At 40.8% G+C, this 27304-nt stretch overlaps 2 protein-coding genes across 4 annotated transcripts in view; one reads left to right on the top strand and one right to left on the bottom strand.

Moving 5' to 3' along the window:
• Positions 1-1947: 1947 nt before the first annotated feature.
• Positions 1948-25215, bottom strand: DNASE2B (deoxyribonuclease 2 beta). Of its 3 annotated transcripts, XR_001876380.1 has the most exons (12): positions 25041-25215; positions 23692-23773; positions 22592-22753; positions 20865-21062; positions 20038-20295; positions 17127-17243; positions 13999-14226; positions 13681-13819; positions 12746-12909; positions 10430-10539; positions 7689-7982; positions 1948-5638 (listed from the first exon to the last, which is right to left on the bottom strand). XR_001876380.1 is itself a non-coding variant. In XM_017824946.1 (6 exons), exons 1-6 carry the CDS (start codon positions 25170-25172, stop codon positions 17221-17223), a joined length of 855 nt encoding a protein of 284 aa, XP_017680435.1. In that variant the 5' UTR covers positions 25173-25215; the 3' UTR covers positions 14941-17220. The 3 variants fall into 3 exon arrangements, 2 of the variants coding, with proteins under 2 accessions (XP_017680435.1, XP_017680434.1); XM_017824946.1 differs by lacking the exons at positions 1948-5638; positions 7689-7982; positions 10430-10539; ... (1 more) ...; positions 13681-13819; positions 13999-14226 and having other exon boundaries at positions 14941-17243; XM_017824945.1 differs by lacking the exons at positions 1948-5638; positions 7689-7982; positions 10430-10539; ... (2 more) ...; positions 13999-14226; positions 17127-17243 and adding an exon at positions 17250-17885.
• Positions 25216-26151: 936 nt separating this feature from the next.
• LOC108502196 (uricase-like) overlaps positions 26152-27304 on the top strand; it is a 12521-nt gene continuing 11368 nt past the window's right edge. The window contains exon 1 of the mRNA XM_017824848.1: positions 26152-26157. Within this exon, the coding sequence (XP_017680337.1) occupies positions 26152-26157 (6 nt within the window). The remainder of the gene's footprint in view (positions 26158-27304) is intronic.

The following is a 27304-nucleotide window of genomic DNA, read 5'->3' as shown; positions in this document are numbered from 1 at the left end:
GCGCATGCGCCGGGCGGGCAGTGCGGGGTCCCGGGGGCGGTCCGGGCTCTGAGGGAGCGCTCGCGCGGGGGTCGCAGGAGCGCGGAATATGCGGAGTTGGAAGGGACTCACAAGGGTCATCGAGTCCAACTCCTGGCCCTGCACAGGACCATCCCCGAGGTGGCACTGTGTGCCTGAAAGTATTGTCCAAATGCTTCTTTAACTCCGACTGGCTTGGTGCTGTGCGCACTGCCCTGGGGAGCCTGTTCAGTGCCCCACCACCCTCGGGGGGGAAGAACCTTTTCCTGATATCCAACGTAATCGTCCCCTGACACAGCTTCACGCCATTCCCTTAGGTCCTGTCACAGAAAGATCAGTGCCTGCCCCTCCACTTCCCCTCATCAGGAAGCTGTAGATGGCAGTGAGGTGTCCCCTCCGTCTCCTCCAGGCTGAACAAGCCAAGTGACCTCAGCCTCATATATCTTCCCCTCTAGGCCCTTCGCCATCTTCGTAGCTCTCCCTTGAACACTTTCTAATAGCTTCCTATCCTCCTTACATGAGCTCCTGCCAGTGCTGAGGTGTGGGGTCTGAGTCCCTTCCATCAGGATGGGCAGAGCAGTACAGCAGCAAGCTCAGACCTTTGAAAGAACAATTTGGGGGCAGGGAGGTGTTGGTTGTTTTTAGTTTAGTCTAGAATTTAGTTATTTAAATGCAGAAATCCATAGAGATTTTTAAATGCCTGGTGCTGAGTTGCTGCAATAACCTCAATAAACCATGAAAGCCAGCAATGCTAAAGATTCCAGGGCTTGGCAGCATCGTTCACCTTCCTTCTCTCTCCTCCATCTCTTGGCAGGAACTCATGGGATTTCCTGGATTCCAGATACCAAGATACAAGAACAATCTGAACTTTGCTAGCCACCAGTGCAAAATTGATGAGAGCTGTCCACGGCTGTGCTGACAGGCTGCGATGTAGGCAGGAGTTCTTACCACCCCCCGTGACCAGAGAGGCCCAAACTTGGGGCACAAGTCTGTGTTGCTCACAGTTCTGGCTAGCCACAGCTCTAAAGCAGTTTGATGCAGATGGCCTTAAGCTGAGACAGAGAAGATCCAGATTAGATATTACAAATATTGTTTTCACTCTTAGGGTGGTCATGCACTGGAACAGGTTGCCCAGGGAAGTGGTGGAGCCACTATGCCTGGAGTTGTTCAAGAGGCATCTGGCTGGCTCTGGGTGATCTGGTTTAGTAGTTTAGGGGTTACAGGGGCAGTGCCAGGTGGTTGGTTGGATGCAGGATGGATGATCCTGAAGGTCTCTTCCAACCTGATGATTCAATGGTTCTGTGATTGTGTCACCCTGAACTGCTTACAGTACTCAAAGCGAGGTCTGCCCAGTGCAGAGCAGAGCGGGACAATCCCCTCCCTCGACCAGCTGACGATGCTGTGCCTGATGCCCCCCAGGACAGGGTTGTCCCTCCTGGCTGCCAGGGCACACTGTGATGGTTGCTTGGTGTGCCGTGGACATGGCTGGGCCCAGGGCCGGGGTGGCACAGCCTGCTGACCCTCATGGACCTGCAGGGCCAGGCTCATTGCTCAGCAGGCGGAAAACGTAGAGATAAGATCAAAGTATTTAATAGGAATTATTGCTGCAGTGTAATTTATAATCAGGGTTAACTATCAAAATGGGAAGCTTTGAGCAAACATGACACACTGATGGGTTTACGTGACAGTAACATTGTGGCCCAGCAATGCCTGATCCTGTGCACACATTCCACATTCAGACTTTTGCTCACAGTGACTTAAGTGGTGGGGAGCATCTGCTTAACAGGAACCTTAGGGATTTGGATGGTAATGTTCCCAAAAGTTATTTTTATTCCATTAAAATCTGTTGAAACTTGATGTTAAAATGAAACAAGAACTCCTACTGCAAATTAGAGATTCAATTTACATAAAGCTAGAAATGAGGTTTTCTGCTCCTGAGCTGATTGTCCTGCTTAGAGGCGTGCAAATGTTTGTGCACAGCAAAGACCATACTCTGTTTTATAGAAAATGAGTACTAAGGGATTTGGGGGGGGCTGGGCTAAATTAGAGGCATTTTTAATCTCAGACTACAAAATTCTGAGTCTCAGTGGGGCTGATTATTTCCATTTGTCCCAAGGAATTTTTAAAAGCTTGAAGTTATCTACTAATTTTATATACAAACACTATTTTGCCTTACTATGTTTCTCTTACTAGAAAAATAAAAAGAAATCTGTTATCATAAACATACGAAGATAATGGAAAAACATCTAGAAATAACCAGAATTAGCCAAAGTCTTAAACCTTGTTCTGTCCTATAAATGAATATTGCTCTTCAACTCAACTTGCTTCATAGAGATTACCTCTACTTAACACAGATGTAAATGGAAGATCAAAGGCCTCATTATGCACAACCTGATATTTTTCACTCCCATTTTTGTCAGGAGAAAATATTTCAGCAATCCTTAGTGCCTTAAGGATAAGTAGTTTCCATGGTAATTGAATTTTGGAGGATTTTGTTGAGAATATGTTAACCAAGGACTTGCTGTAACTTTATCTCTCTAGCTGATTCAGATGTCAGAGATTGCAAGGGTGTCTCTCAAAGTCATTAGCAAAGATTTTCATCACTGCTGTTAGCAGAGCACACAGGGAGTTCTGTGTTTTTGTAGTTCCAATTTGCAATGGTGTTTTTGTTGGGATCACCGAGTTCTTACATGTGGAAAAAACACATTATCTTTTCTCCCTCCCAGCAAGAGGGAAGACAACCTCCTAATATTATTCAAATACTTTTCTTCCAAGGACTCACAGGAACAAAATAATGATACACAAAAATACAAGAACTTCCTAAGGCAGGGAAGGAGCAATAAAATACACCAGAAACACATTGTGGACTTGGTAGAGATCACTGACAAGGTACAATTACAACTTCAATGGAAGGCCCAACTAATAAATGCATGCATAGTATTAGGTTAATTTTTTCATAGGAATTCCAGAGTCTTTTGCTTGTTTTAACTTTGAACTCTGTTCTGTGCAAATAACATTTTAACCAGGATACTCTTATTTTACAACTTACATAGCATGCTCTGTTGGGGTTTTTTTTGCGCAGTGAAGAAAGGATAATATGGTCTCACCAGGGTGGAATGGTCAGTGGTGGGAGACACTCCCTGTGGCAGGGGAATCTGTCTTTGAGCCCACATCTCTTCAGCTGAGAATAGAGCTGGACATGGGCCCACCACAATATGCTGTCCTATGAAATATGAACATCTATACCATCACTTTTTGAGAGAAACCCTGCAATTGTATTTTGTAGAGATCCTAGGCCCGTGATGCTTGGTATGTGATACTGTACCAAGCCATCTGTTATCTCTACTGTAGAAAAGCCTCTTGTTTACTCAGCTAGGCGTAAGCAAAAAATAAATGCTAAACTGCTTAGCTCTTTCCAGACTGTTCCCAGACTTAGGCATACCCAGAGCTGTTTCTCCAGGGGTGCATTTCATAGGGGAGCAAAGTAAAATTACAAGGTGCCTACACAGGAACTGCGTGAGTAGTTTTCAGGATCATCTGCTTGAGACTTACAGGCTTGCATTCCTTAGTGGATCTTGGTTACAGTCTTTTAATTTCAGTGTTTTCAGTCACCCAGGGCAATCTCTCTAATGGATAAAATGGGTATCATGCATGATAAAGTTGGGTATTATTTAACGTTTAGAATTAACACTAGGTCTTACTACATGCTCTCAATGCCTGTCCTCATCCCATTACTTAACACAAAAAAAAAAATTATTATTTTCATATGCTTTTCTGGGTTACTCTTGTTTACAGTACCTGAGCTGTGTACAAACATTAAGGTGCTTACTGGAAAGAAGGCATGATGTCCATTATATGGATGAGAAAATTAAACCATTTTGTCAAAACAAAATTTATTAAACATATCTATGAATTTAGAATGCCCAGTGTAAGATACCCAGAGGTTATTTGGTGAATATTTAGCACTATGCATTTAAACCACAACTATATTCAATTAGGTTCACAATTAATGTCACCATGCTCAGGATCATTCTAGATACCAGATTCCACATATCTCAAGTTCACCACCCAGCAAATGAGAAATGTGGACTCAGTGTCCAAAAAAGTTAATTTTGCTATGGCTGAATAAGGAGCAAATGAAATTTTCTTAGTTTTCATTCTGTAATGCTTTTGCTTTAGAGAATTTCTTTACAATCTTCATGCTTTTGTGTAAAAAGTCCTAGGCTTAAGAAACAAAACAATGTTAAAAAAAACCAACAAAGGCCCCTCTGAATGGCAGTTTTATCTTCCAGACTATTGACATCCATGTCCCCCAAAGGTATCATTCCTAAATGTGCTGAGAGTGCACTCTGTTACCTTGTCTAGGCCATTAATAAGGACAGTAAGAGTTTTGGCCTCTGTATGGGTCCCTGAGGAACACCAGTAGTAACCAGCCACCTTTTTGTGTGAACTTAGAACTGCTGATCAACACCCATTTACTGCACAGCCCATCCATCTACCTTGTACATTTTTCCACTGCATATTTCTCCAAACTGACTGTAAGGGCACTGTGGGAGTCCATGTTGAAGGCCTCCCTAAAGTCAAGGTAAATAGCAAGCACTGCTCTTCCTCCTCTGTTGAGCCAGTCTTCCCATCAAAGGTTTGCCCTTGGTAAAGCCACTTTACACCGTCTGTTCTCAATCACCTTTGTGTATCTCAGGTGCTAGGAAATGTCTTCCAGGAGTATTTGCTCCAGAGTCATCCTGGGGAAAGGGGTGAGGCTGGCAGACCTGTAGTTCTCTGGGTCTCATCCTGCCCTTCTTGAAGGTGCAGCAGTTCAGCCTGGTGTACCCTCTTGCTGTACCATGCAAAGAGCAGTAATCAGTGATGCATTCAAATGTCTGTGTCAAACATCTCAGAACGTGTGTCTACGTGCATGTGACAAAGAAAAAGAAGCAAAGCTTTTGGAAGCCCGACAGAGCAAGACTTAAATAATCTCAGGAAAAATGAAGCAAAGGAGAGCATTTTAAAAAAGAAGGCATTTTACACGGTATTCTTGCAAAAAAACCTTGCAAATGTATTATTTAAAAATTATGGAAATTCCCTAGTCTGCTACATATGACTGTTGAGTTTTAAACTCGTTAGAGTTTAAAAAATTATTTCACAGTTGCTTTATGTACGGATGTCAACACAGTAGTAACCATGTAGTTATAACCGACATTACAATAACTTCTTCCCACAGGATTTATCAAGATGGCACAGCTGGCCATTATCTTAAACTGATAACCAGATCAGCCTTGTTAATACTGGGTGTTTGATTTACTACAAGTCTGTCAGCACTTCTGGTTAGTTAGTAGATTATAACTAGTAGATAATGCATTAATTGTATATTAGCTGGGGAAAAAAATATAATGGAGGTTGCTGGAGTTTCAAGTGCCTAGTGCAGAAAACAGGAATACTTCCCCAAATAGAAATTCTATGAACAACAAAATTGTGATTTGATACATTACACTTTCTCAGAAGTTTATCCAATAGCTACCCATGGCAAAGTACTGAAGAAGCATCTACTGTTTCCAGCCTGGTATTTTGCTGAATTCCTTGTGCTACTTCTGAGATCACTGTCCTTTTCCAAAGAACTGTCCTGTAAAAGGGACAATGGCAACATTTCATCAATGATTTGGGCATGCAGAAAAACTTGTGTTTCTTGAGGGGTGTGGTTCTCTTTGTAGGAAGTGGTGCTTGTATCTCTCTGCTGATGGCGATAAAAAATAGCTTGAGCAGCCTTAGTAAAACATTCCTTCACGTAGGGAAAAAGAAGGAGTTTATCCAAGATCAGAGTATGACTCATTTCTAGCCAGATATTTTTCAGAATATGCTACTTTGTGTTTTCATTTTATTTATTAAATTTCTGTTACTTTACATTAGGTCATATTTGTACAGTAGTGGGATAATTTTGCTGAAATAAATAGAACTTGGTATAGCAAATAATTTTGTTTCTTTTTCTGCATGCAGGTTGCCCCAAAATATATAAGAATTTTCTCCTTGATCAAAATTAATGCAACACAATTTGCCTGTGCTACTAAAGGTACTAAAAAAGTATAACTATTTTGTTACAAAGTAAAAGGTGTCAAGTGAAACTGTTGTTCCCCTTGCAGATCACTCTTAACTTCGTGGTATCAACATATATGTTATCAAGAATAAGCAAAATATATTGCTAAAATATTTTAACACATTTCAGTGATAAGGAATTAGTCCACAGTACTAGTACATCTTTGGAAAGGTGAGCTACCTTGAACGATGTGTATTTTAGTATAGCTAAGTGCAGGCTAATATTGCTAGGAAAGAAAAACCTAGTTTAGCTATTTGATGGAGGGCTGCACTATGAAAAGCAGCAATACAGAAAAGCAAGTAAGAAGACACAGCAATGCCATCCACGTGGATCCACGTGGAGAGCACTGTAGCAGTAGGGGTTGGCTGGTGGAGCAGCATGTCCTGATACCGAGACAAAAACTGAGAACCTGGTTAACCAGTCTATGGTTGCTTTGTGATCTAGAAACCCTTCTTACAGGGGCTTCAAAACCTTAATCTCGAGCCCATCAATGAATTACATAAGCACTAACTCATCTTGAATTACATAAATAATCATAGAAATCTTCAGTTTAGAAGACAAATCTTTTAAAAGATGTAGTGTTTGAAAGCTGAGCCATTTTTTGATTACAAAACAAAACCAAAACATAGAGAGAACCCCTTGGACTAACTAAGCCATGGAAAAAAAATAAATTGATAGGCCTGGGAAGTATTTCTTGCCACTTGAAATCTTTAAATCAAGAAGGTGGATTGTTTTTCCAAAGGAAGTGTTCTATCTCCACCAGAAATGCTGTATATATCACTTGATCTGATTGCCACCTGTACCCTGCAAAAGGTCAGGCTGGAGACTCATGGTGCTTTCTTCTGGCCTGAAAACCTGTGATGCTATGAAACCTCAAAGTGGAGTAAAAAACCCTTTCAAGTGTTTTATAAGAATTTTAGAATAACTGCCATAATATTCAGATGGTATGGGATTGAACATTGCAACAAATGGACTTTTAAAATAATTTAACAGGCATTTTTAGCTACATTACAGGTTTGGTTTTTTTCCTGTTTGCATCACTAGATTTTGATGAATAGTCACTAGAATTGCAGAATCTCTTCTATTTAAGGCTACCCAGCCCTTTTCCCCAATAAGATTCTGTTTCTTTACTGGTTTATCAAATCTTTAAGACTGGTATTTCAGTGCTGGGTGTTCATGGTAAATTTCTGGAAAGACTATTTTTGCATTTGGCAGTAATTATAAACAACATCAAAAGCAAAATGACTAAAGCTAATAAAAACAAATGCTAACGTAAGAAGTGGTTCTAAAATGTTAGGCAGACTGGTAGGATAACTTGGAGATTTACCAGGAGATTACTTTCTCTTTTGTATTATAAACTCTCAGTAACAGAACTTTTTTTCTTATGTGCTGATAAAATATTATGGACATTTTTAAGTGCTAATCACAAAATAACAAAGATAACACACAACGTAAGGCATTTAGCTAGTAACATATAATCCCAGTGTCAGATAAACATTTTTTCCAGCATGCATATGTAGCTCTTATTAATGAAACTCAAGCTGCACCTAATTACTACTAACAGAAGAACACCAGCGTTTACCTCCCACACACAGAGCCACACCTTGCCCTCCAGGAAATCCAGAGAGCTTCCGAAGAATTATTCGTAGCTGTGGCCTAGATTTCAGTCTCTTTGGGATCATTTTTCTGTAGAAGCTTGTCAGAGTCAATCCTGTCTGGTGCACAGGGTTTGACTGAACAAAGAAATTAAACTCATAGTGAAATCTGCTCTTGAGTTAGACCTTTTATCACAGGATCTCTTTTGCTTGGTCTGCATGGTTCAACCAGTTCGGTGCTTTACCCAACACAGAGTGATGCTGAACACAATCTTTGTTCCCTGCAGTAGGAGACAGAGGACAGAATCAAAAGCACCATTTCAGTAAAAGTAACTGTACAAATTGACAGGGAAGAATTAGCTAAATTGATTAGCTAAAATATTTCTTTTGTCTATATTTCCAAATTGATCATATTTTTCTCCTGTCTGGGAAAATACTTTATTTCCTAAATTTGTGTGGGATTATTTATGAAAGAGAAGGTATGGCATGGTTACCTTTGGCAGGAGAGAGTTAGGCTTCAAGCTCTGCTTTCTTATTGAAAGTTTTAAATACATCTGGAAAGAAATTACAGCATTCAATCCAGTACTGGATTGTATCCATCAGCTGACAATGCATCTGGCCATGGCCTTTGCAATTCAGCCTCCCATGGAAATGTGCAGTACTGTAGTGCCAATATGGGATTCAGGAGATCTGTCCTGTCCTCAGTTTCTTTCTTCACAAATACTTCATGGTAACTCTGATACATCCCTTTGTGCCTTATTCTCCTACAAAATTTGTGTGAAAGCATTTTTACTTTAAACAAATAAATAAGCAGAACACATGTTCTAGAAAGAACAAGGGCCCAGCAAATCTCTTAGGAAGCAAAGTCACCGAAAAGCAACTGGAGACTAATAGACCCCAATTGCTACTCTCTGATGTGGTGACTAGAACAGAGAAGCCAACTCTTGATTGCCCAAGCAAGTAAATATTGAGAAAGAATAGAGAGATTTATACTTCATCTGTATCTGGCACCAATGCAAGGAAAAGTAGAATGTTGTAAATGGGGTTTGGGTCCTAAATTCAAATAAAGTGATGAAAAATTAGAAGGATTTCATAGGATAGAGATGAGACATGATTAAGAGATACTCTCCTTCTAATGTGGGGCTCAAAGAGTTCCATCTATTTAGCTCATCAAATAGAAGGTTAATAGGGGCCCTTTATGTACCATTTTGTGTTGTAAACATCCATTTAAAAATCCATGCCTTAGCTCCGGGAGACAAAGATCCCAGACCTGCAACCTTAATTTATCGTTACCTCTAATTAATCATTGAGAGAGTTACCAAGAATTATGGTAACTTTTCTGTTGATATTTATATCAACATGTATGCTTCTCCTTCAAAATGATACAATCTAGTTCAGACAGGAATGAGTTCAGGAAAATCTGCTCTCCATTATACCGGAAGTCAGACTAGAAGATCACACATGTAACATCAGGCTTTCTAATCTGCTAATTAAATAGTTTACATAAATTCAGTTTAATTGGTTCTATGTTTGTTTGTAAACAGTATTTTAATGTTTCGTGTTTGACTGCAGCCTCACCTAATCTCAATTATTTCTTACTGTATTTGTGTGGTGGAACCTTGTCATCCTACAAGCACATCCGTGTTTTTCCTTAAGGGTGGCATCATTAGCTTGTTACACAACCTGCAAGGCTGATATTGTGGATATGATGCCAACCACAAAATCATTGAGAGATGGAGTGATGGCATTGCTGGAGATCCCAACAAAACTGCTCTGGATCCTGCACACAAGTTATTTATCAATAGCAAGTTCTGTTGCACTTTTTTTAAAGCTTAAGTAGAATATACTGCTCAGATGACTGTAGTCTCTTCGCAGGCCTCTGTCAAAAATTATTAGCATTTCCTTCCAGATTTTTTTTCTAACAAATAAATGTATAAGTTTCCAGGCTTTTATCCAGGCTGAGGCTGATATTTAAAATTTTGTTCTCACTTGTTCTTTCAGCTAGACGTATCAAATTTCTGTCACAGAATTAAGTTCTGGGAAACTCCCGTGACAGAATTAAGTTCTGGGATGGAGCTGGATAATGAGCAATAAATAAAACCAGAAGACTATACACTTAGTATAAAGGATTAAAAGCCAGCAAACCCTCTACACATTATCTGAGAAAGCTGCAGATTTTGTACACACAAAAAAAAGATGGTCCAGTTGTAAAGGATAGTCATACACAGGCCAAATCAAAGTTGTACAGGCAAATGTAGTTCTATACTTACTCACTTTTGAATACTTTATTTCACAGTACTAGAGTTCTTCAGGTGTAAGCTTCTCTTCACATGTAGTATGTTCATACAGCCATATGCAAGAGTTACTGTAATGCTATCTGGGACACAGTGCTATGGGAGTTTAAAGTACTCCCTCTGGGAGTATCCAAATCAGAAAATTCAAAGCAGTAACAGATACAAACCTGTATCAGCAGTAAAAGAAATAGCATGGGTGGTTTTCTTTAAGAACAAAAGCATGCATTCTAATTGAGAACATTAGCTAACAGTGTCTACATGTGAAATATTTTAAAGGCTTGTGCCTTTGAATGTATTAGGTCCAATTTCCAAGGCTGTTGAGAACTTGCCAACTGCATAATTTTCATTTCTAATTATGAAAGATTACTGTCAGAAAAGCTGACTTTCCTTTTTGAAGCCAAATCCTGAGAAGGTACTGAAAAACCAGGACTCACCCTGACTATTTCTGATCATCCTTTTACAGTTTCTTCTGTCGGAGTAATGCTTGCAACATAATAACTTTGCTAAAGAGCTTTTGAAAACTGGTCTCTCAAGCTTAGAAAATCTGTGTGAAGAAAGTAATAGTTATCATTCAAACTTGACGCCAAAGTCTAATTATTACTTCAAACACAACAAGAACACAGCAACAGGATTTTTTTTTAATCTCCTTGGTACACTGCAGTAGCCACACCTACATCCTTTCAGAGGAAATATATTTCTCTTCTCCCGAATACTTTGCACAAATATGTATTAATTTGTACAGTGCATTCATAAATTTATCTAAAGTTTAGCTCTTCTAATTTTTACTCTGTTGACCTTATTGTCATGCTTTACGCAACACTACATTTAATTTACACTGGACTTACTTCAGATGCTGTTAGCCCTTGAAACTGCCCTTGCCTAGGGAGGACACTGTGCTTATGGTGTAAGTGGTGAGGGCCACGAAGCCACTCGGTTTCACTTTGCCTTTACCACACCAGTTTAACAAAGATAATCAAACCAGTTGTGCTCAATAGTGCTATGTTTAAGTGTCACTTGATGCCACAAAGAGCTGGGCTCATATACCCAGAGATGGAAGCCATGAAATACAGATTAGTTTCTTATCTGCGATACTGTGTTTCACCTTTACTGTCCTATCTGTCTAGCTGACGGTCAGTTCAGTTGGATTACCAAGCTAAACCCACAAATTCAAATAGCACTTTCAAAGCATATGATTTTGAAAGCAGCCAAACCACATGCTTCACTCCTCACTTCTTTGATTGTAAATGTGCTGATTGTTAACAGTGAGGACGCTGGAATCCAAAGGAATTTAGCATTAAAGAAATACTGCATTTTATTTTAAAAGAAGTATTGAAATCTCTGTACCGGCAGGGCCCTGAGCAATGCTAGCTCTCTCAAAAAAACCCAACTGTATATTTTGACATACAACATGGGTCTAACTTGCAAAGAGCAAAGGTTTTGAAATTTCCCTATAATTTTCCAGTAGAGGCACAGGCTTCCTGAAGAAATTAAATGTATGGAAAATATGCATGAACTTCTATTTCATAGTCATATTTGTGGCTTTATTAAAGGTTACTTACTAATCTTACACTAATGTCTTTACACCCAGGGACTGAAAATCATTGCTGTACAGTACACAGACATACTAGCATATGTTAAACATAGTTATTTTAAAGGTGCTTTTCTGAAAGTGTTTGCCATTGCTTTCTTGATACAGCCTGCAATGGTTTGGTGGTGCAGATGCCTCATGAAATATCTGAAATAGAATTTGAAATCAGTGGAGAAGCCTTAGTTAGGGTACACACTGCCATGGACTGTTTTCCTGAAACACCTACCATTCTTTGGAATTTGGTTTATTTGAAAGAGTCTGTGTTGTCAGACTGATTTTGGTGACCAAGGAATAATGAAGGACAGAGGGGAGCTTTTTCTCACAAAACTAAAATAGTAACATGAGGAACAGATAAATTCACTCATCAAAGGTGTAACAACCTCTCCAGGTTGTACATTACACACCTACAGTGACTTGACACCGTGTTGCATTATGTGCTCCCAGCAACAGAAGCATAAGGAGTCATCCAAAGGAAAGAGAGGGAAACTAATTCTGCTGTTAGCAGAAGAATGGTATCTCTGCTCTTTTAATTTCTACTTTGCTGTATGGTGCCAGTACCAAAACAAGACCTGCAGAGGTACTCAGGAATGAGTTCCCTCCTCCTGGCTTTCCCACATTCACAGCACTTAGAAAGCAGTGTGCACCCAGAAGATGTTCTTAGTCCTCTAGGGAGATCTTAAATCTCCCTAGAGAAGAAAAGAGTCTTTATATCCACACAGCCCATCTTCCTCAGTTCTAACAACACAAAGTAGGACTGAGGAGATAGAGCTTTCAGCCTTCATTCTGCCGGAGACAGGCCTTGAAAGAGTATCTCAAGTTACTGAGATGCAAAAAAATATACCCCAAAGGTGGGGATATCACTTCTTCCTGACTTGGGCACTGAAAGTATAGCCATGAACAAAGATAGTGCCCACCGAAAGGAAGTTCATCTCTGGCCAGCTCCTGTGTAGTCCTGCCTCAGAGAAGTTCTCTCAAAGAAGCTGCCTGTGCATGAGACCTCTCTGAGGTCTGTCCTAACAGCCACCCTGGCAGTGCTGGGGACAAGGCTGTGGTCAGGCCAAGGAGTGCAACTCCTGCTAGGGACATTTTCATCGTGTCGGGACTATGCTATCACCCTCTAAACACAGTTTGTGTCACAGACTATGGAAGGTTCAGATTTTACCCTTCAGGTTTTATAGGTGATTCCCATGTCTTTGAAGTTCTGTTCCCACTGAAGATGAAGGCAAATTCCTGCTGATATTAGTGGGGTTAGGATGTGTCCTTGTCTCTGTTTTTGCTGTTATTTCCTTTGTTGCAGCAGACCTATTCCTTTATTAAAGTTTTTGCCTGGGGGGGAAAAGAAAAGCCATGTTGCTAAATAAATTATTAAATATTTACATTTGTGAAGCCAACCCCTTATGGCTAGCTCCTCCTCTGATATTAACATGACACTTTTTATAGAGCTACAGCTTCTATACTGCCATTATTCCTCTGTGGGACTCAAGACCGGGAGGTGACGAAACAGCCACCATGAGCCAAGTGACAGTAAGTAATACCCGGGAATACTGAATGATTTTGACACTAAGTGCAGTGAGAAACTACTATATTAGACCAGTGGTAGTTTGTTTAGTGCTGGAGAGCAAAGTAGGATCAGAGATGATACTGAAGAAAACACAAAGCTTGGGAGGTTTCTAAATAAAACTTGATTTTTAACCTGACAATAACAGACCATATGTTGTAAATATATCTGTAATAACAATACCCAAAGCAAAGTGTTAAAGGCATCAGTCTTCTTATCTCTGTGTATTTTCTGTTTATTTTCTTTTGTATTTGTATTACTTTTTTTGCCTGCAGTTCTCTCAATACTACAAGAATGAATGCAGCTCACTTCAGCATCACCAGCTGTAATGAAATGATCCACAGTTACTCCTGTGAATGTTTTGCGTCTCTTGTTTTTACTGTATTTTTGTATTGGCTTTAAACCTTAATTGTAGTTTCCTTCTTTTAAAAGAGTGGTTTAGCATCTTATTCAAATACGTGTGGTTCAAACTGGTTAACCTAGCTTATGAATTTCTCTCACCAACTTTTACCTATTTAATGCTTTTGACTTTGCCTTACCTCACCTCTCGTAGTTTGGTAACAGAGAGGTAGCAACTTCCTCTCGGGTGTTGGTTTGTGTTTTTGTACTGCTTGGCTAAGTCACCTCAGTTTATGCCTTTCATTTTTATCTCCGCGGTGTAGCCTGTGGAGACTGTATCTGTAAAATGGATAAATGTTAAGTATCTATCACAGTAAATTAAATATCCTGTAAACTGGATTTTTGCATAGCTAACTCCTAATGTTTCTCTGTCATCACACTCAAGGTCTCTGACCTCCTTGGTGTTGACAATCCTAACGCTCCTTCTGCTCTTCCCTTGCTCTCTCTGTCTTGCTCACCTTCAGTTGTCTTATTCCTTCTTCTCCCTTCTTCCTGCAAACTCTCTTTGCTCCCGTTTCTCTGTTTCTTCTCATCTTTTGACAGTAAGAGGAGGGCAAGTTGGTGAGTGGCTGGGGATACAACTGCACAGATTATCCCTATTTGCTGTGCAGAAATTCTTTCATGGTCTTTTTTTGCAAAATATTCCATGCAACATTGTCAGTTCCTTTATTCTCACCTTGACTTTCCTGAAAGAAATATTTGGAGCATTAAGAAAGCAAGAGAGGAAAAGATGGAGATTTCCCTTGCAGAGTGCCTAGGATTTACAAGGTCAGGACGTGAAATGGAGCAGCTTTCAGAGCAGGGGAGGACAGTGGTGCTGACCATACTCATACCAGAGCAAAAATACGTTTTTAAACTGCACTATAGCAAGAGAAATCTTGATGTTTGGCTGGTGGAATGTTAGCCCAAAAAGGAACCCTGGGAAAAGGAAGACACAAAAATGCCCTGCAGCTAAATACTCTCACACTTTAGAAAGCCAGAAGTAAGGAACAAAAAGAAAACACTCAGTAACATGGCTTTTAGTGAGCTTTCAGCAAGTTTTGGAATGTAATGGGGAAACTGTGTAATGCTGTAGTGTGATATCCATAATTTATGAGCATTAATACATGTGAAGACAGATTTTTGGATTACTGTATTATGATGCACAACTCTGTGGCTAATTTGCATGCAACATTTCTATGATTAATAAATTAGGCAATGCTAGAACTACTGTACTACAGTGAACCACTTGTAGCAATTGCCTTTACTCTAGCATGCAACATTAAATATTATGCTCTGCTCCTGTAAGATCTGAATATTTGAGTATGGGTTTGCAGTTCCCAAGCTGCAAAGTGATCAAAGGAGGGGAAGAATGTTCCTTACTTTTATCTCTCTTACAGAAGAATCAGAATAGTCACCAGACACCTTGGGAAGAAATGTCAAGCAAAGGCAAATGAAAAAAATAAAATCAAAAGGATTTACTAAAATCACTTGAGTAAAAGTGTAACACAGCTATTTATAAAAAGTGAGACACATTTCTCATGTCCTAATGTTTTGTCTTTGGCAGTTTTAGTAAAATGAACATATCACATATGCATAGAATAGCATATTTGTAATACTGGGATAAATAAATTAAAAACCCTAAAGATAAGCATACAATGGGTCTGCATTAAAAAGTCAGATTATGCTGTCTGAGGCCAAGATCTGAAAGTGCTACAGCCGATTTCTGGGTTCACACACAACTTCTTTTACTGCCTTCATGCCAAATTTGTAAGGATTATGAGAAAATTCAGCAGATTAGATCTTTAATCTGGTATATCCAGTCTAAATACAAAAGTGTCAGACACGGCTAAGATACTCAGGGTATCAGGATATCTAGAAAACACTGATATTGCTATCCCAGTTTGGAATTTCAGATCAGGCTCTCTGCCTTGTACTACGAAGAATTTGTTCCCTACAAGGTGTTTTTTCACACTTAGCCTACCATCAGTTTCTGTTCGTTCTCGTTTTTAAATTCCTGTCTTTTTAAGAAATCTCTTGTGAAATTAAAGAGGTGCATCATATTCTTGCATCACATTCTGAGCACAGTTAGACTGTGGCTTACTGAGCTTTCAGATGACGCTGCCAGCACTACTCTGCCTCCCGACCATTTCACCGCGGGCATAGGCAGCTTACACCTTCTGAAGCAATTGCTATATTAAGTACCCAGTGATGTATCTTTCCCAGAAACTGAAAATAAAGGTATAAAAGAGATTCACACAATACTTTATGGGCGTTAACATATGGGTGTAAGTTTCTCCATGGATAATTATGTGACTATGCTAATAATGCCAAGGATGGTTTGATACATTAAAAACGCTTCTCACAATGAGGTTATTGAGCATTTCACTACTGTCAGAAGCCAGGACTGTGCACATTTAAACAAAAGAGAGGGATGAGAGGCCCATATGTCTTTGTAAAAATAACCTTCTCCATTCATGCTGCAGGGAAGCTGAGGAAGCCCAGTTTGACACAGGCACTTACATTAGATGTGTTTACTGGAAACTTCCCGGTTTTGGGGGTTTTTTTTTGAGAGCAGAAAACTGCACAAAACGTGCCGAGAGGGGAGCTGTGTGTGTGGTTTGTAAGGACAGCTGGAATACCGGGTGTTACTGACAGTGAAATGATCAAAACCTCCTGATGATCAAATGATCAAAACCTAATTTGTGCAGGACTGCTGTACTTTAAAGTGCCATCATGCACACTTTGAAGCAGACTTTGCTCTGGTTCAGGCCTGTGGACCCCTGTGACAAGTCCAAGCACCAGGCTAAGTTAGCATGCCTTGGAGAAGGGAAAACTCAGAGAAATTTCTCCCAAAGTTTCTTTTGACTTGCTGGCGGGCAGCTACATTGTTCATCACTCCTGTAATGAGAGGGCAGGGTATGTTCAGTCATTGTGGAGACACCAGAAGCAATTCCATCACAAAGGCTGCTCTGTGAAGTGGGCTCAGGCTGCAATGCCTCTGCCTGTGTTCCAGTTTCTTGTAATTGCCCAGCTGGAATTAAACCTCACACAGTTTAAATATTTAAGCCTTCACTTTTTTTTTTTAATGTTTAGCTTTTCTTCAATGTCAAATCCGTTGACCTCTTGCATTAAGTCTGTGTAAAATTGCACTTTCCAACACAGCAAACCACTGCCCTACTGACCCACAGTTACCAGTGTTAGAGAAGCATCCTCAGGGATACAGGGGTTTACAGAAAAATCATCACGGCTTTTTGAGCAGTCCTGCCCTTACTCTGGGGTGGCAGTAGCAGTGGTGAGGGCAGGAGATGCAGATGGCAGGTATGTATTTCAGGAGACTGTATCTGCATTTCCTGCACCCCGCAAGCGTGTCAGGCGTGCTGGGACTGAGCCTTGGCTTGTGGAAATGATTACGAGGCAATTTATACCAAACAATGATCCCTACTGTTGTGTTTGTTACAAACTTGGCTGCAGTACAGTAATGTTTAGTGGATTAATAATGTTTTCTTTTGGCCTCTCCTACTCCCTCGGCAAACAATTTTCATGTATAATAAATGTTCTCATTTAGTCTAACTAGAACGGAGCCCAAGGGTCAGAATAGCCATACCTGCACGCTGAGAAGATACTCCAGGTTTGCAGACAAGAGAGCAGCTTTATTCCTTCTCCAGGCCAGGGTCCAGTGCTTGTGCCTTCCTGCAGGGTCAGTTTTGCTGAGCACATCCCCCTGAAATTGCAGAGGGGCTGTGCCACGTGTCCCCTTCTGCAGCAACCGGCCTGCCCAGTCAAAAGGGTCATGGTGGGCAGCAGAGGCAACACAGAATCACTGGGACAGGCAGGTATTTCTTGAGTGTTTGGCATTTTAAAATAGAACAGCGTATTTTAAATTTAAAAACTTTATGAATACATACATATATGCATATAAAATAGGCAAAAAGTATTTCACACTAATGATTGGTCACAGCGCGTGCTGTGAGGGCATATGGGGTTGAGTAAGTGGCTTATGGTCTTGCATTTGCACAGAAAGCCTTTGAGTTACAAACCCTTTAGAAATCTATTTGGTTTATTTTGTTGATTATCAGTCTCTTTTGGGAAACGAAGAGCCTGCCCATGTTTCATAAGGTGTGCAGCAGAAATACTATGATATGCAAATACTGAAGTTACACAACAACAGCAAAACTGAATTAAAGCTGTTTACAGCTAAAACGTGAGAGAACCAGATCTGCAGCCTGTTTATTGCCACACCACTGAAATGAGTCTGTATATTGAGGTGCTTGTACTGCTGTATGGTACAGCTGTTTCTCTGCACCTTCCTACTGCTCTTTATACCTCCTCAGGTATAAAATGGAGGCAACCAGTCCTGGGTATACTGAAAGAGGAATGCTTAAGTTAGTCTAGTAAATGTTTAAGTAGTCTAGCCTTATGCCAGCTATCAATTGATCAAATAATTAAGAACAGCAATCAGCACTTAAAGTCAAGTGGCAGACTGGTGACGTGTAGCCTGGGAAGCAGGGCTGTGGCAACACTTCTGTGACAACCTGTGGGACAGAGACTCTTTGCTATCCAACTCTGTGAATCCAAATGCTGTGGCTGAGCATTTGAAAATACCATAATTACAGGTTGTGCCACAGGTGCAGGTGCTCTCTGAGGCACCACGGGGATCCTTACCAGCACTGTCTCCAGTGGAGGGTTTCTCACCAGCCCTGTACACTGAGATCATGTGTACACAAACCCACGGGCAAGATGCCAGAGCTCAGACAGGCAGGTCAGGTTAGTGTCTGCCATGAAAAGATGGGCAAGAGAGATTAATTCTATCTTGGCTTATCTGAGTGATGCCCTACCATCCCACGGCGCAGTGTTCTGTGTCACTGGCAATATTTGCTGCCACAAAAGATGTTGCTCAACCCTAGCTAGCAAAAGAATGAAAGGTGTATATGTTAAACAATTTCACAAGCATCAGAGAAAAAGCATTACCAAGCAAATTATTTATCAAATGTTATGTCACAGGCAGAGAAAAGTAAAAAAAAAACATTTTGTGCAGGATATCTAAGCTATCTACACTATTTTCACTGAGCTATGAGACTCGGGTTTGCCTTTGATCCAGACTGGCTAATTTTGAAATCTATTATTCCACAGTTTCCTTCATTATGAAGGCTTGATACATTATTTGACGACCTCTTGTGGTTGTGGGGCTTTTCTTTCTGTCTAATTCCTTTTAAGACACTCGTGGAGAACCAGTGGTAGGAACTAGGAACACAGCAAATCAGAAATATTAGTGGGACAGCCAACTCTTCAGACTGGAGTTTATATCAGCAATTCAGGAAAAAAAATTACGAGTGAGATAGAACCCTATAAATATATTTAGGAAAATATTAATGCAGACACAATTCTGAAATCTGAACCCAAGAGTGTATCAGGATTTTCCAAATCAGCCTTGTCTTTACAGCAACTCCATGCAAACTTCAGGTCCTAAGCCAGAGAATGGAGATATTGAAAATTAACAGTCACATTTGTTGTAATGTGAAAATGTAGATTAAATAACATCTTCCTTCAAATATTTTCTTCCCTTTTCTTTATTTTTTTTCCTAATTGTCTCAATTTTTCCCTTGGCAGCTATATACATTGTAACAAACCACAAATAACTATATAGATGGAAGAGGGAAACTGTCAACAGACTGTTTTTTCTCTTATTTTGCTTATTCAAATTTTGAACATGTTTATTTGTTTATAAGATTGCTGTACATGAATAAAAGCACTAGAAATATTCCCAAGCTATTGGTTATAGAGATGAATTAAAGATGCTTTAAAGCTCATTTATTCTCTAAAAATGAATCACGTAAAAATGAAGCCTTCCTGTCCACAGATCTACTCATCTCCCTGTCTGGATTTAATAAGCACTTTAAGAGATTCAGCCCAAACTGAGCAGAAATGCTGTGATTTATCTCAACAGCACCTGAAATATGGGGTGATTTTGAGGTATTTTGGGGTACTTGTCCCTTGCTGATTGCCCATTCCTGACAACCCAGCTCAGGAGAGAGGTTTCTGCTGTCCTTCCCATCCCACGGGCAGCCCCAACTCACAAGTTGCTCTAGGGGTGCCCATGCAGGGCACCCACAGTGATGTGCTTTGGTGCAGCCTTGTGCCACAGGGTCCCATCCCATCCCATCCCATCCCAGCACGGATGGTGAGGAGCCAGCAGAGAGCAGAGCACGGCCCAGCACACGCAGAGCCTCCAGGTCCCACACCAGAGCAAACCAGCCATAATTTACCTGCACACCACCTGCTTTTATAGCCAACAAGGTGATGATCTAGCACACCTGGCAACTCACAGGGCCGTTTTTCACAGAGGAAATAGATTTTAAGGCAGATATTTCACACACTTTCTATGTAATAAGGGCTGTGCTGGTTGGGAGGAATGGTCTGTTATATCCCTGTGGAAGCAGCAGTGCAGCTTTCGTAGTGCATTATCAGGTGCCTGAAGGCACTGTAGATGTGTTCATTCTGGGTACAGATGAACCCACCACTTCTCCAAGCTTGCTCGGCAGCACGGTTTAAGTCTCCGATGCAGGTCCACTGATCTTTGTATTTCCTTGAAACAGCCCATTTGGAATGATCATTAATGGAATGAAAGGTGGAATTCAATGGCATCCCTATTAGGTTTATGTTGTAGACGTGGTAATCGAGAGAGCAATTTGAGTAAAGTTTTTGGCCAGAACGCTGCCAGGATTCAGCCAACAAATCGGTCTTCAGTTCCTGAGCTATCCAGGCCACATAGATATCTGTGGAATAACACAGGGTGTGGGAAATTAATCTTTCATGTTCCTTCATTCAAAAACAGACTGAAAAGCATCATCTAGATTACACTCGTTTCATTGCAATGCATAAAGTCAGCCAGAGGGGATTTTGCCCCTTGCCCTTATTCTGACTTTGGTTTCAGAAGTTCATTTCTAATTTTTCTCCTTCTAGAAAACCTGTTACAAACCACCAGCAGGATAAAAAGGAAAGGACAAAAAAATTGCAAATCTTCGTGATAACAAAAAGACCCCAAATTATTCAAGCCCCATATTTCTTCTTTGTTGTTATCGTTCAATAAATTTTCTGAAAATATCATTGTTGAACACCTTAGGATGGACCAGACAGCTTTTTGCTTTGTGAGGCTGAGAGAATATTAAGTTGGGACACCATTCCTTGCCCTCTGTTTCATTCATTTGTGAAGCTGAACTTCTTTTTTTTCCCTCAAAGAAAATACTAATTGTCAAAGAATATATTAATTGTCAAAGAATATATTAATTAATATATTAAGAATTAATTGAGAATGTGTGATGCATAGAGCAACAGGTTCCCTTACCATCTATGAATGAGTGTGACTTTGCAAAGTGGAGAAAGGTTTCCCCACGAGCTGACCGGAGCTTGGTGAGGTGGCGCAAGGGGACCACGGGCAGCCTGGACTTTGCACAGAGCTTCTGCAGATTTGGGAGATCAGCTTGGAAGATGTTAGGGATGGAACAACTGTAGATTCCGGGATTATAACTCAACATCTGTTGGTCTGAGAAAAACCCACAGAAATGAACATATGCAGAATTAAAATGGGCTAAAGCAAAGCAATCAAGAGAGCAAAGTTCTGCCTTGGAAAGGAAACGTAAGTCCTTCTTAATCTTCCCAGCCTACTTCTGGATGAGTTTGGCACTAAAGTATCTTATTTTACCAACCAAAAATATGTGTAATTGCTTTGTATTCCAGGTGGCTCTGCAGCACATAGACTGGCTGGGAGAGCACGCTCAAGTTTTTCCACTCATGCCTCATTGTTAGCAGAACTGTTAACTGGTGGTCTTGGTCCACTGCCACTTCCACCCCTGCTCATCTTCAAGCCTCTGTGCAGCCACACAGCACTCAGACAGCATGTGTAAATCCAAACCTGTCTGTATTTACAGAAGTGGTTTCCAGTCAGTTACAGCTGCCAAGCCAAATGCAAACAGAAGAGCTGCCCAAGGGTCTAGTTTGGTTTTAGGGAGAACAGAACTTGAGTTTCAGCATCTGGATTGAATTTCCAGAAGAAATTCACTTTTCTGAACACTGCTCAGCTTAACTGTAGAAGTCCTTGCCATGGATATCATAAAGAGCTAGGGAACAAATGGGCTCATTAGATGAGTTCAGGGAAGACCAGTCCACCAGGAACATTCCAGTCTTTCTGGCTCAGGAAATCCCTGAACCACAGATTATCAGAAGCTGGGAGGATGAGGCAGGAAAAGCACTAGTGTATGCATCTCATTTTCTTGCCCTCTTTCCCTAAACACATGCACAGATGTGTTTCCACAAACAGGAACCTGGTTTAGATTACTCTAAGGTGTGGCCACCCTGGCAATTTGCACAGCATGTGTGCTTCATTAATATGATTTGAGGTTTGTAACTGAGAAAACAGTGAAAAAACAGTGTGAAAAGAGGTAAGGAGCATGCCAGCATGACTTCTTGTAATGCCTTTTGACAATTCTTTGCAGGATTCCAGTACCAGTTATCACTGTCAGATAGTTCTGAATCTTACAGGTATATATTTTGTTGGTTTTTTTGGGGGGGTTTTATATATTCAGTATTGGTGATTTTTGTGGCAAAAAATACCTGGGGAAATTCTAGGTGATATTTATTCCATACTTCATATTTCTGATGAGTCAAGGCTACTACTTCAGCTCAAGCTGTACTTGCCTTACATTTTTAGAACTGCAGGTGATTGTAGCTGAATGAGCTATTACTGTTAAAAATTATTAATCATCCTACTTTATGTTTCCAAAGTACTTTGTATACACAGGCTAATTTACCATTGATAAGCACTTGTGACTGTTATTATCCTAATAATCCCCATGGGGAGAAGGAAAGAGAGTGGAAGCGCGAATTTCCCACATTCACGCAGGAAATCGTTGGATAAACATAACTGAAACCAAGAATGCTCTCTCCAGGCCCCATTTGGTCTCCCAATCTGACAACAAAGGTCAAGAACAATGAATTTTTGAGGTGAAGCCTCAAGGAAAGCAATCAGAGAGCTGTGGTGGGACAAAGGCTTTCTTAGGGCAAAGCTTTTCATACCTATTTCAGTGAACTGGTCATATTTGAAGGTTATACAGATGGCTGTCTGTCCAAAGGACTCCCCAGTAGCTGGATACCCATAACCTTCCTCAGGGATGGGAGGGAACAGAGGCACACTGTGAATTACCCAGAAGCCTTGTGATTTGTCCAAGAGCAGAAATCCTGTAAGAAAAAAGTTACTGCTAATGAATTAAGGACGAAAAAGCCCTGAGACAATAGAGCTGTGTCCTGCTCTGGTTTTGCTGCTGCGGAGACCACATTTCAACATGTTAATACCTACAGTAAACTGGTTCTAGAGTAGATTAATGGATCATAGGAGACACTAATATTGTATTAAAATTGCATCAATTCTTTCCTCTGCTCAAATTTTGTCTTCAAAAGTTCTGACTGTGACCCTCTCTCCACTGCTTATTTTCCCTGCCTTCATATATTCACTGGATAAGGGGAAATAGATTCTGTCAACATTGTGTCTTCTCTTCTAGACCAAATTCTCTTCCATTGTAAGCAGCAGAGAGACGGGCTACGCTTCCCCCTCAGGAGGCTACTCCAGGGTGGAGCATGGCTCCTGAGCTGTCCCCAGTGCTGCAGCCTGAAAATACAGCCCTGCAAAATACGGTCATACCCAAGACAGGCTGGGCAAACCCCATCTGCTTCCTCAAGGGAACATTTAGACCTCCACTGAAGTTTATATCTAAATCTTGTTTTTCTGTAACTGCATACCATGATCTTGGCAGCAGTTTCTTACTCCAGAGAGTCTGGAGGGGTATATGTTGAGGGTGTCTTTCCCTTCACATCTTGTACTGCTGTTGCCATCAAGTACAGGATAATGTGCTTTGTACTCACTAAAAGAATCTGTATGAGTTTCAACTCTTGAAACAAAGAGTCCAAAAGCCCTAAGATCCTTCACACAGCACAAGCATACCAAAACCAAAACAGAAGCTGCAGCATATGTAACTATACAACAAACCACACATCATGCAAATCATTCTCCAGTTTTGCTTTAGGCAGGAATTTTAGTTATGCAGGTAGACAAACAGACAAGTAGATGCTATCCATAACTTCGGAAAGGAGAAAATAGTAGGTTGGGACACTCCCTGTACCTTTGGTGTGTCCACTTTTCCACCCTCTGGAGTCTGATTCAGGGATCTCATCGTTGTATATCGCATAGGCAATGGTGTTCCTCTGCAGGGAAACACACACTTCTGAAACATGACATTGAGTAAAAGGAAGGCATTTAAGAGAACATCTGCTGGAAACAAAATAATTCAGGACTCCTCTGTGTGAACATCACGAGCCTAATCCTGCTCCCAGTTCAGCTGACACAGTCTTCACAGATGCTACAGTAAAATAAACCTGAAGACTCAGCATCAGGGCTCTGGTTAACTTGAAGTGGAAGTTTTCTCAATCACTGCAGTAGCCCTTTCTCACAGGGTTGAATATGCTTGCTAAGACAGTTTACATGGGTTTATGGCATTTGCTTGCAAAAAAGTTCCCCTCTCTGTTTTTTGTGCCTCTCTCTGATTTAGCAATCAGATCCGGTGAAAACATTTGCTGAGTAAAAATAGACATAACAAGTGTTCTCAAGAAGGGCAAGCAATTAAAGCTTTTTTGCAAAATATTTGCATGTGGCCGCACCTTATTTCCCCTGAACAAAGAACTTCAAAGGAGTTGGGACATGCTTCCCCTCCCAATGTACTAGGAGTTTGTAAACAGTTTATTACAATTACAGTGAGACCTGCAACAGGACAGTTTTCTGGACTGACAGTATTTGACTGACTTCTGGGAATCTCTTCTACATATAAATTAATGACACCCCACCACTAACCCAGAGTAGAAATGCAAAGACATACCCAGACTCTCAACAATACTATGTAGATGGTAAAAGAATAACTACAGGCAGATCTTGTGATATTTTATAATCACTTCACACAAATATATATATGTGAGGTGTCTCCCTGTGGGAGAAAAAAAAAAGGCCAACCAGTAGCATATCACTGCTGGAGCAGTCACAGTGATTTCAGGGAGAAGATAAAAATACAGATTTGATTTGAGGGGGGAAACACATGCACATAGGAGGGCTGAGGACGAGTGTCTGTAACAGTCACCACTGGCCCTGGTCTGAGTTCCAAGCCAGTTCACAGCTTCAGATATTGCTCAACATGAATTGCAGAGAAGAAGCCAAAGGGAGTATGTACCAACACCCTTTTTTGACGGGCAGTACTTTAAGTGTATGAAAAGCTTGACTAGAAATTAGAATTTTGAGGATAATTTCTAATTGTAGCCAAAACTGCAAATAGTCTGCCCACTGTCAAGGCGCTCCCCCCGATGTGCTTTAGTAGATCTGGGCAGTCAGGTCTGGCCATACCTCCATGTGCTTATTTTGGGTGGTTTCATTTCATCTTCATGTAATAGCAAGTAAACATACTAACAATAATTAAATGTCACTTGCCTTAGATTCATATGTGTCATACAGCTGCTTCAGTGTTCGTCCCAGAGCGCCCTGCGTCGTGTTGATGAGGTATTTACCAAGCTGCCACTGCGGAGCCAGGGCATCCATGTACATGTATTCCAGCCCCAGCATGGGAATCTCTCCTTTAGCATGTTTTGGTAACTTGTAAAGAGCAAACCTGCAACAGGGAAGAGCAATTACTTTTTTACCACCACCCTATTTGAATGTGTAAAGCAGTATCTCCTTCCCACCTGAGGAAGAGAAGGGTAACTCCAGGAATGCCTCGGCTGGAGGGGGAGCAGTGCCACCAGCACGCAGTGTGGACATCCCAGCCTCAAAGCAATGATCCAGCACAGGAACCAGCTGCAGTTTGACAGCACAATACCTGCTGCAGATAAATTTGTTCTGCTTCTTAGCAACCAAGGGAGGCTGATTCAGCACCAAACTCCCGTTGCTGTGGCCAGACTGCTGTTGGTACCCCTAAAGTATTTCAGGTAGCCCTGGTTTGGTGTCCACCAAATCCCTATTGCTCCTGGTTCTGGTAGAGAGCCTCGGGTCCCAAACTCAGTCTACTGTTCTCATGGTCAAACAACTTATATAAATATGACTTTATATTAAATAGATAAAATTAGGTATTAAAATAAAGAATGCATTATCTTACATTTATACATTTCACAATCACTAAATAAGCATAAAGCACAGTGATAAAATGTTGTTCCAATCCTACATTTCCCAAGAGACTTGCACACTGCTGAACTGTTGCAGACTGGATATTTGCAAACTTTTAGCCAGAAACACAAATCTTTTCAAAATTGTAGAGTACTCAATATTGTCAGTAAATGCCTCAGTTCATACTAAGGTCCCTGATAAAGTAAACAAGTTTTCCCACTGCACAAGTCCATGGGATTAATTGCAATATAATTAATTCAGCCACTTTCTGTACTTGAGTAATTTGTTATTTACATCAATAGTAAGGACTGGGTGGCATTATTTTCAATCTATACTATTCACCAGAAATGCAGCCTGTGCTTAACCCTTCAAGTATATTAGGAGGGATAAGCCTTGCCCAGTTGATTTACAGTCTCAGGCTGGTCACAAAAGGCATCTCCAAATGCAGGTAAGAAGTGGCAGGAAAGTGTTCTGCTAGAAGAGGATATTTAATCTGTGGGAAATGCACATGTAGAGGGAGAAGAAAAACACACACCACTGGTCACCCTAGTAATCCACCTGTGCTGCCACTGACTGAATGATGTTCCTTAAGTACCTCAGGAGAAATAACTTCTGATGACAGATTGCAGAGAAGAAAGTGATTTATGTAGCAAGGCTGGGGAGAGCTGCCCGTGCCTGTCTGTGCAGCAGGTGTCACAACAATCTCTTTATCTGAAATGAAGATTTGGAAAGGAGAGGAATAGCAGTAGTTACAGTAGTACAAGCTAAACCAGGAATTAGTAGATGAAGCCTTTCCAAACTGCTTTGAAATGTAGTGGAATATTTATGCTTTGGAGGTGTTTACAGCCTTGCATCTGACAAATCCACCTTAGCAGGTATGCTTACGGAAACACTAGTCATTGAGCTATCAGTAAATTGCTTGCCAATTCCCAGCGGATACATGTTTTGGCTCTTTCTAGAAAGCCAGCTAAGTATATTAGCAATTAAAGTTGTCTAAAAACTTTACTGCTACTTGTGCACAGGAAATTTCTCAAGAACTTAGGCATATGTGGGAACAGAGTGAAAGTTATTTTCCTGAGAACCAAGGAAAAGTGAAGCTGCTTAGACACGATTAGCATTGTCACATTGTTTGCTTGTGACTGAACACCAGCTTACAACAAAAAATGATATCGTTACTTCTATATCACATCTTCATTTCTTCCCCTCCTCCCTACTGAAAAAAAAACAACCCAAACAATGGGGATCTGTGGCTTCAGTCTTCAACTCAACACTTCTCAGAAAGCACAGTTTTACCTTTTATTTGCAGGGAAAACTTCCCACAGAATACAGTGAGTTTGGAAGAATAAGGGAAAGACTCTAAGCCCTCCTTAGAAAGCTGTGGCCATTTGCTCCTGCAGCCTCTGTGTGAGGTGCAGTGAAGAGAGTGGGCCGAGCTCCTGTGTGGAATGAAAGCATGGGGGAGGCACTGCATAGGGGTAGGAGCTGCCAGCCCAGCTGGGAGTACAGATGGGATCAAGTCAGATAAGGCAACTGATTCTTCCAGTACAGATGGGATCAAGTCAGATAAGGCAACTGATTCTTCCAGTACAGATGGG

This window comes from Lepidothrix coronata, unplaced genomic scaffold (assembly GCF_001604755.1).
Source record: "Lepidothrix coronata isolate B3197 unplaced genomic scaffold, Lepidothrix_coronata-1.0 Scaffold114, whole genome shotgun sequence".
Lineage (NCBI taxonomy): Eukaryota > Metazoa > Chordata > Aves > Passeriformes > Pipridae > Lepidothrix > Lepidothrix coronata.
Note: the sequence above shows the minus strand (reverse complement) of the source record. Positions and strands in the feature narration are given on the sequence as shown.

Excerpts from the sequence above, each read along its gene's own strand:
- DNASE2B (XM_017824945.1), bottom strand. The coding sequence starts at position 25,172 with ATGCTGGGGCTGGAATACATGTACATGGATGCCCTGGCTCCGCAGTGG. Across the intron at positions 22,754-23,691 it reads GAAAAGTGGACACACCAAAG|GATTTCTGCTCTTGGACAAA; the intron begins GTACAGGGAGTG and ends TTTTTCTTACAG. Across the intron at positions 20,296-20,864 it reads GTCACACTCATTCATAGATG|ATATCTATGTGGCCTGGATA; the intron begins GTAAGGGAACCT and ends GTTATTCCACAG.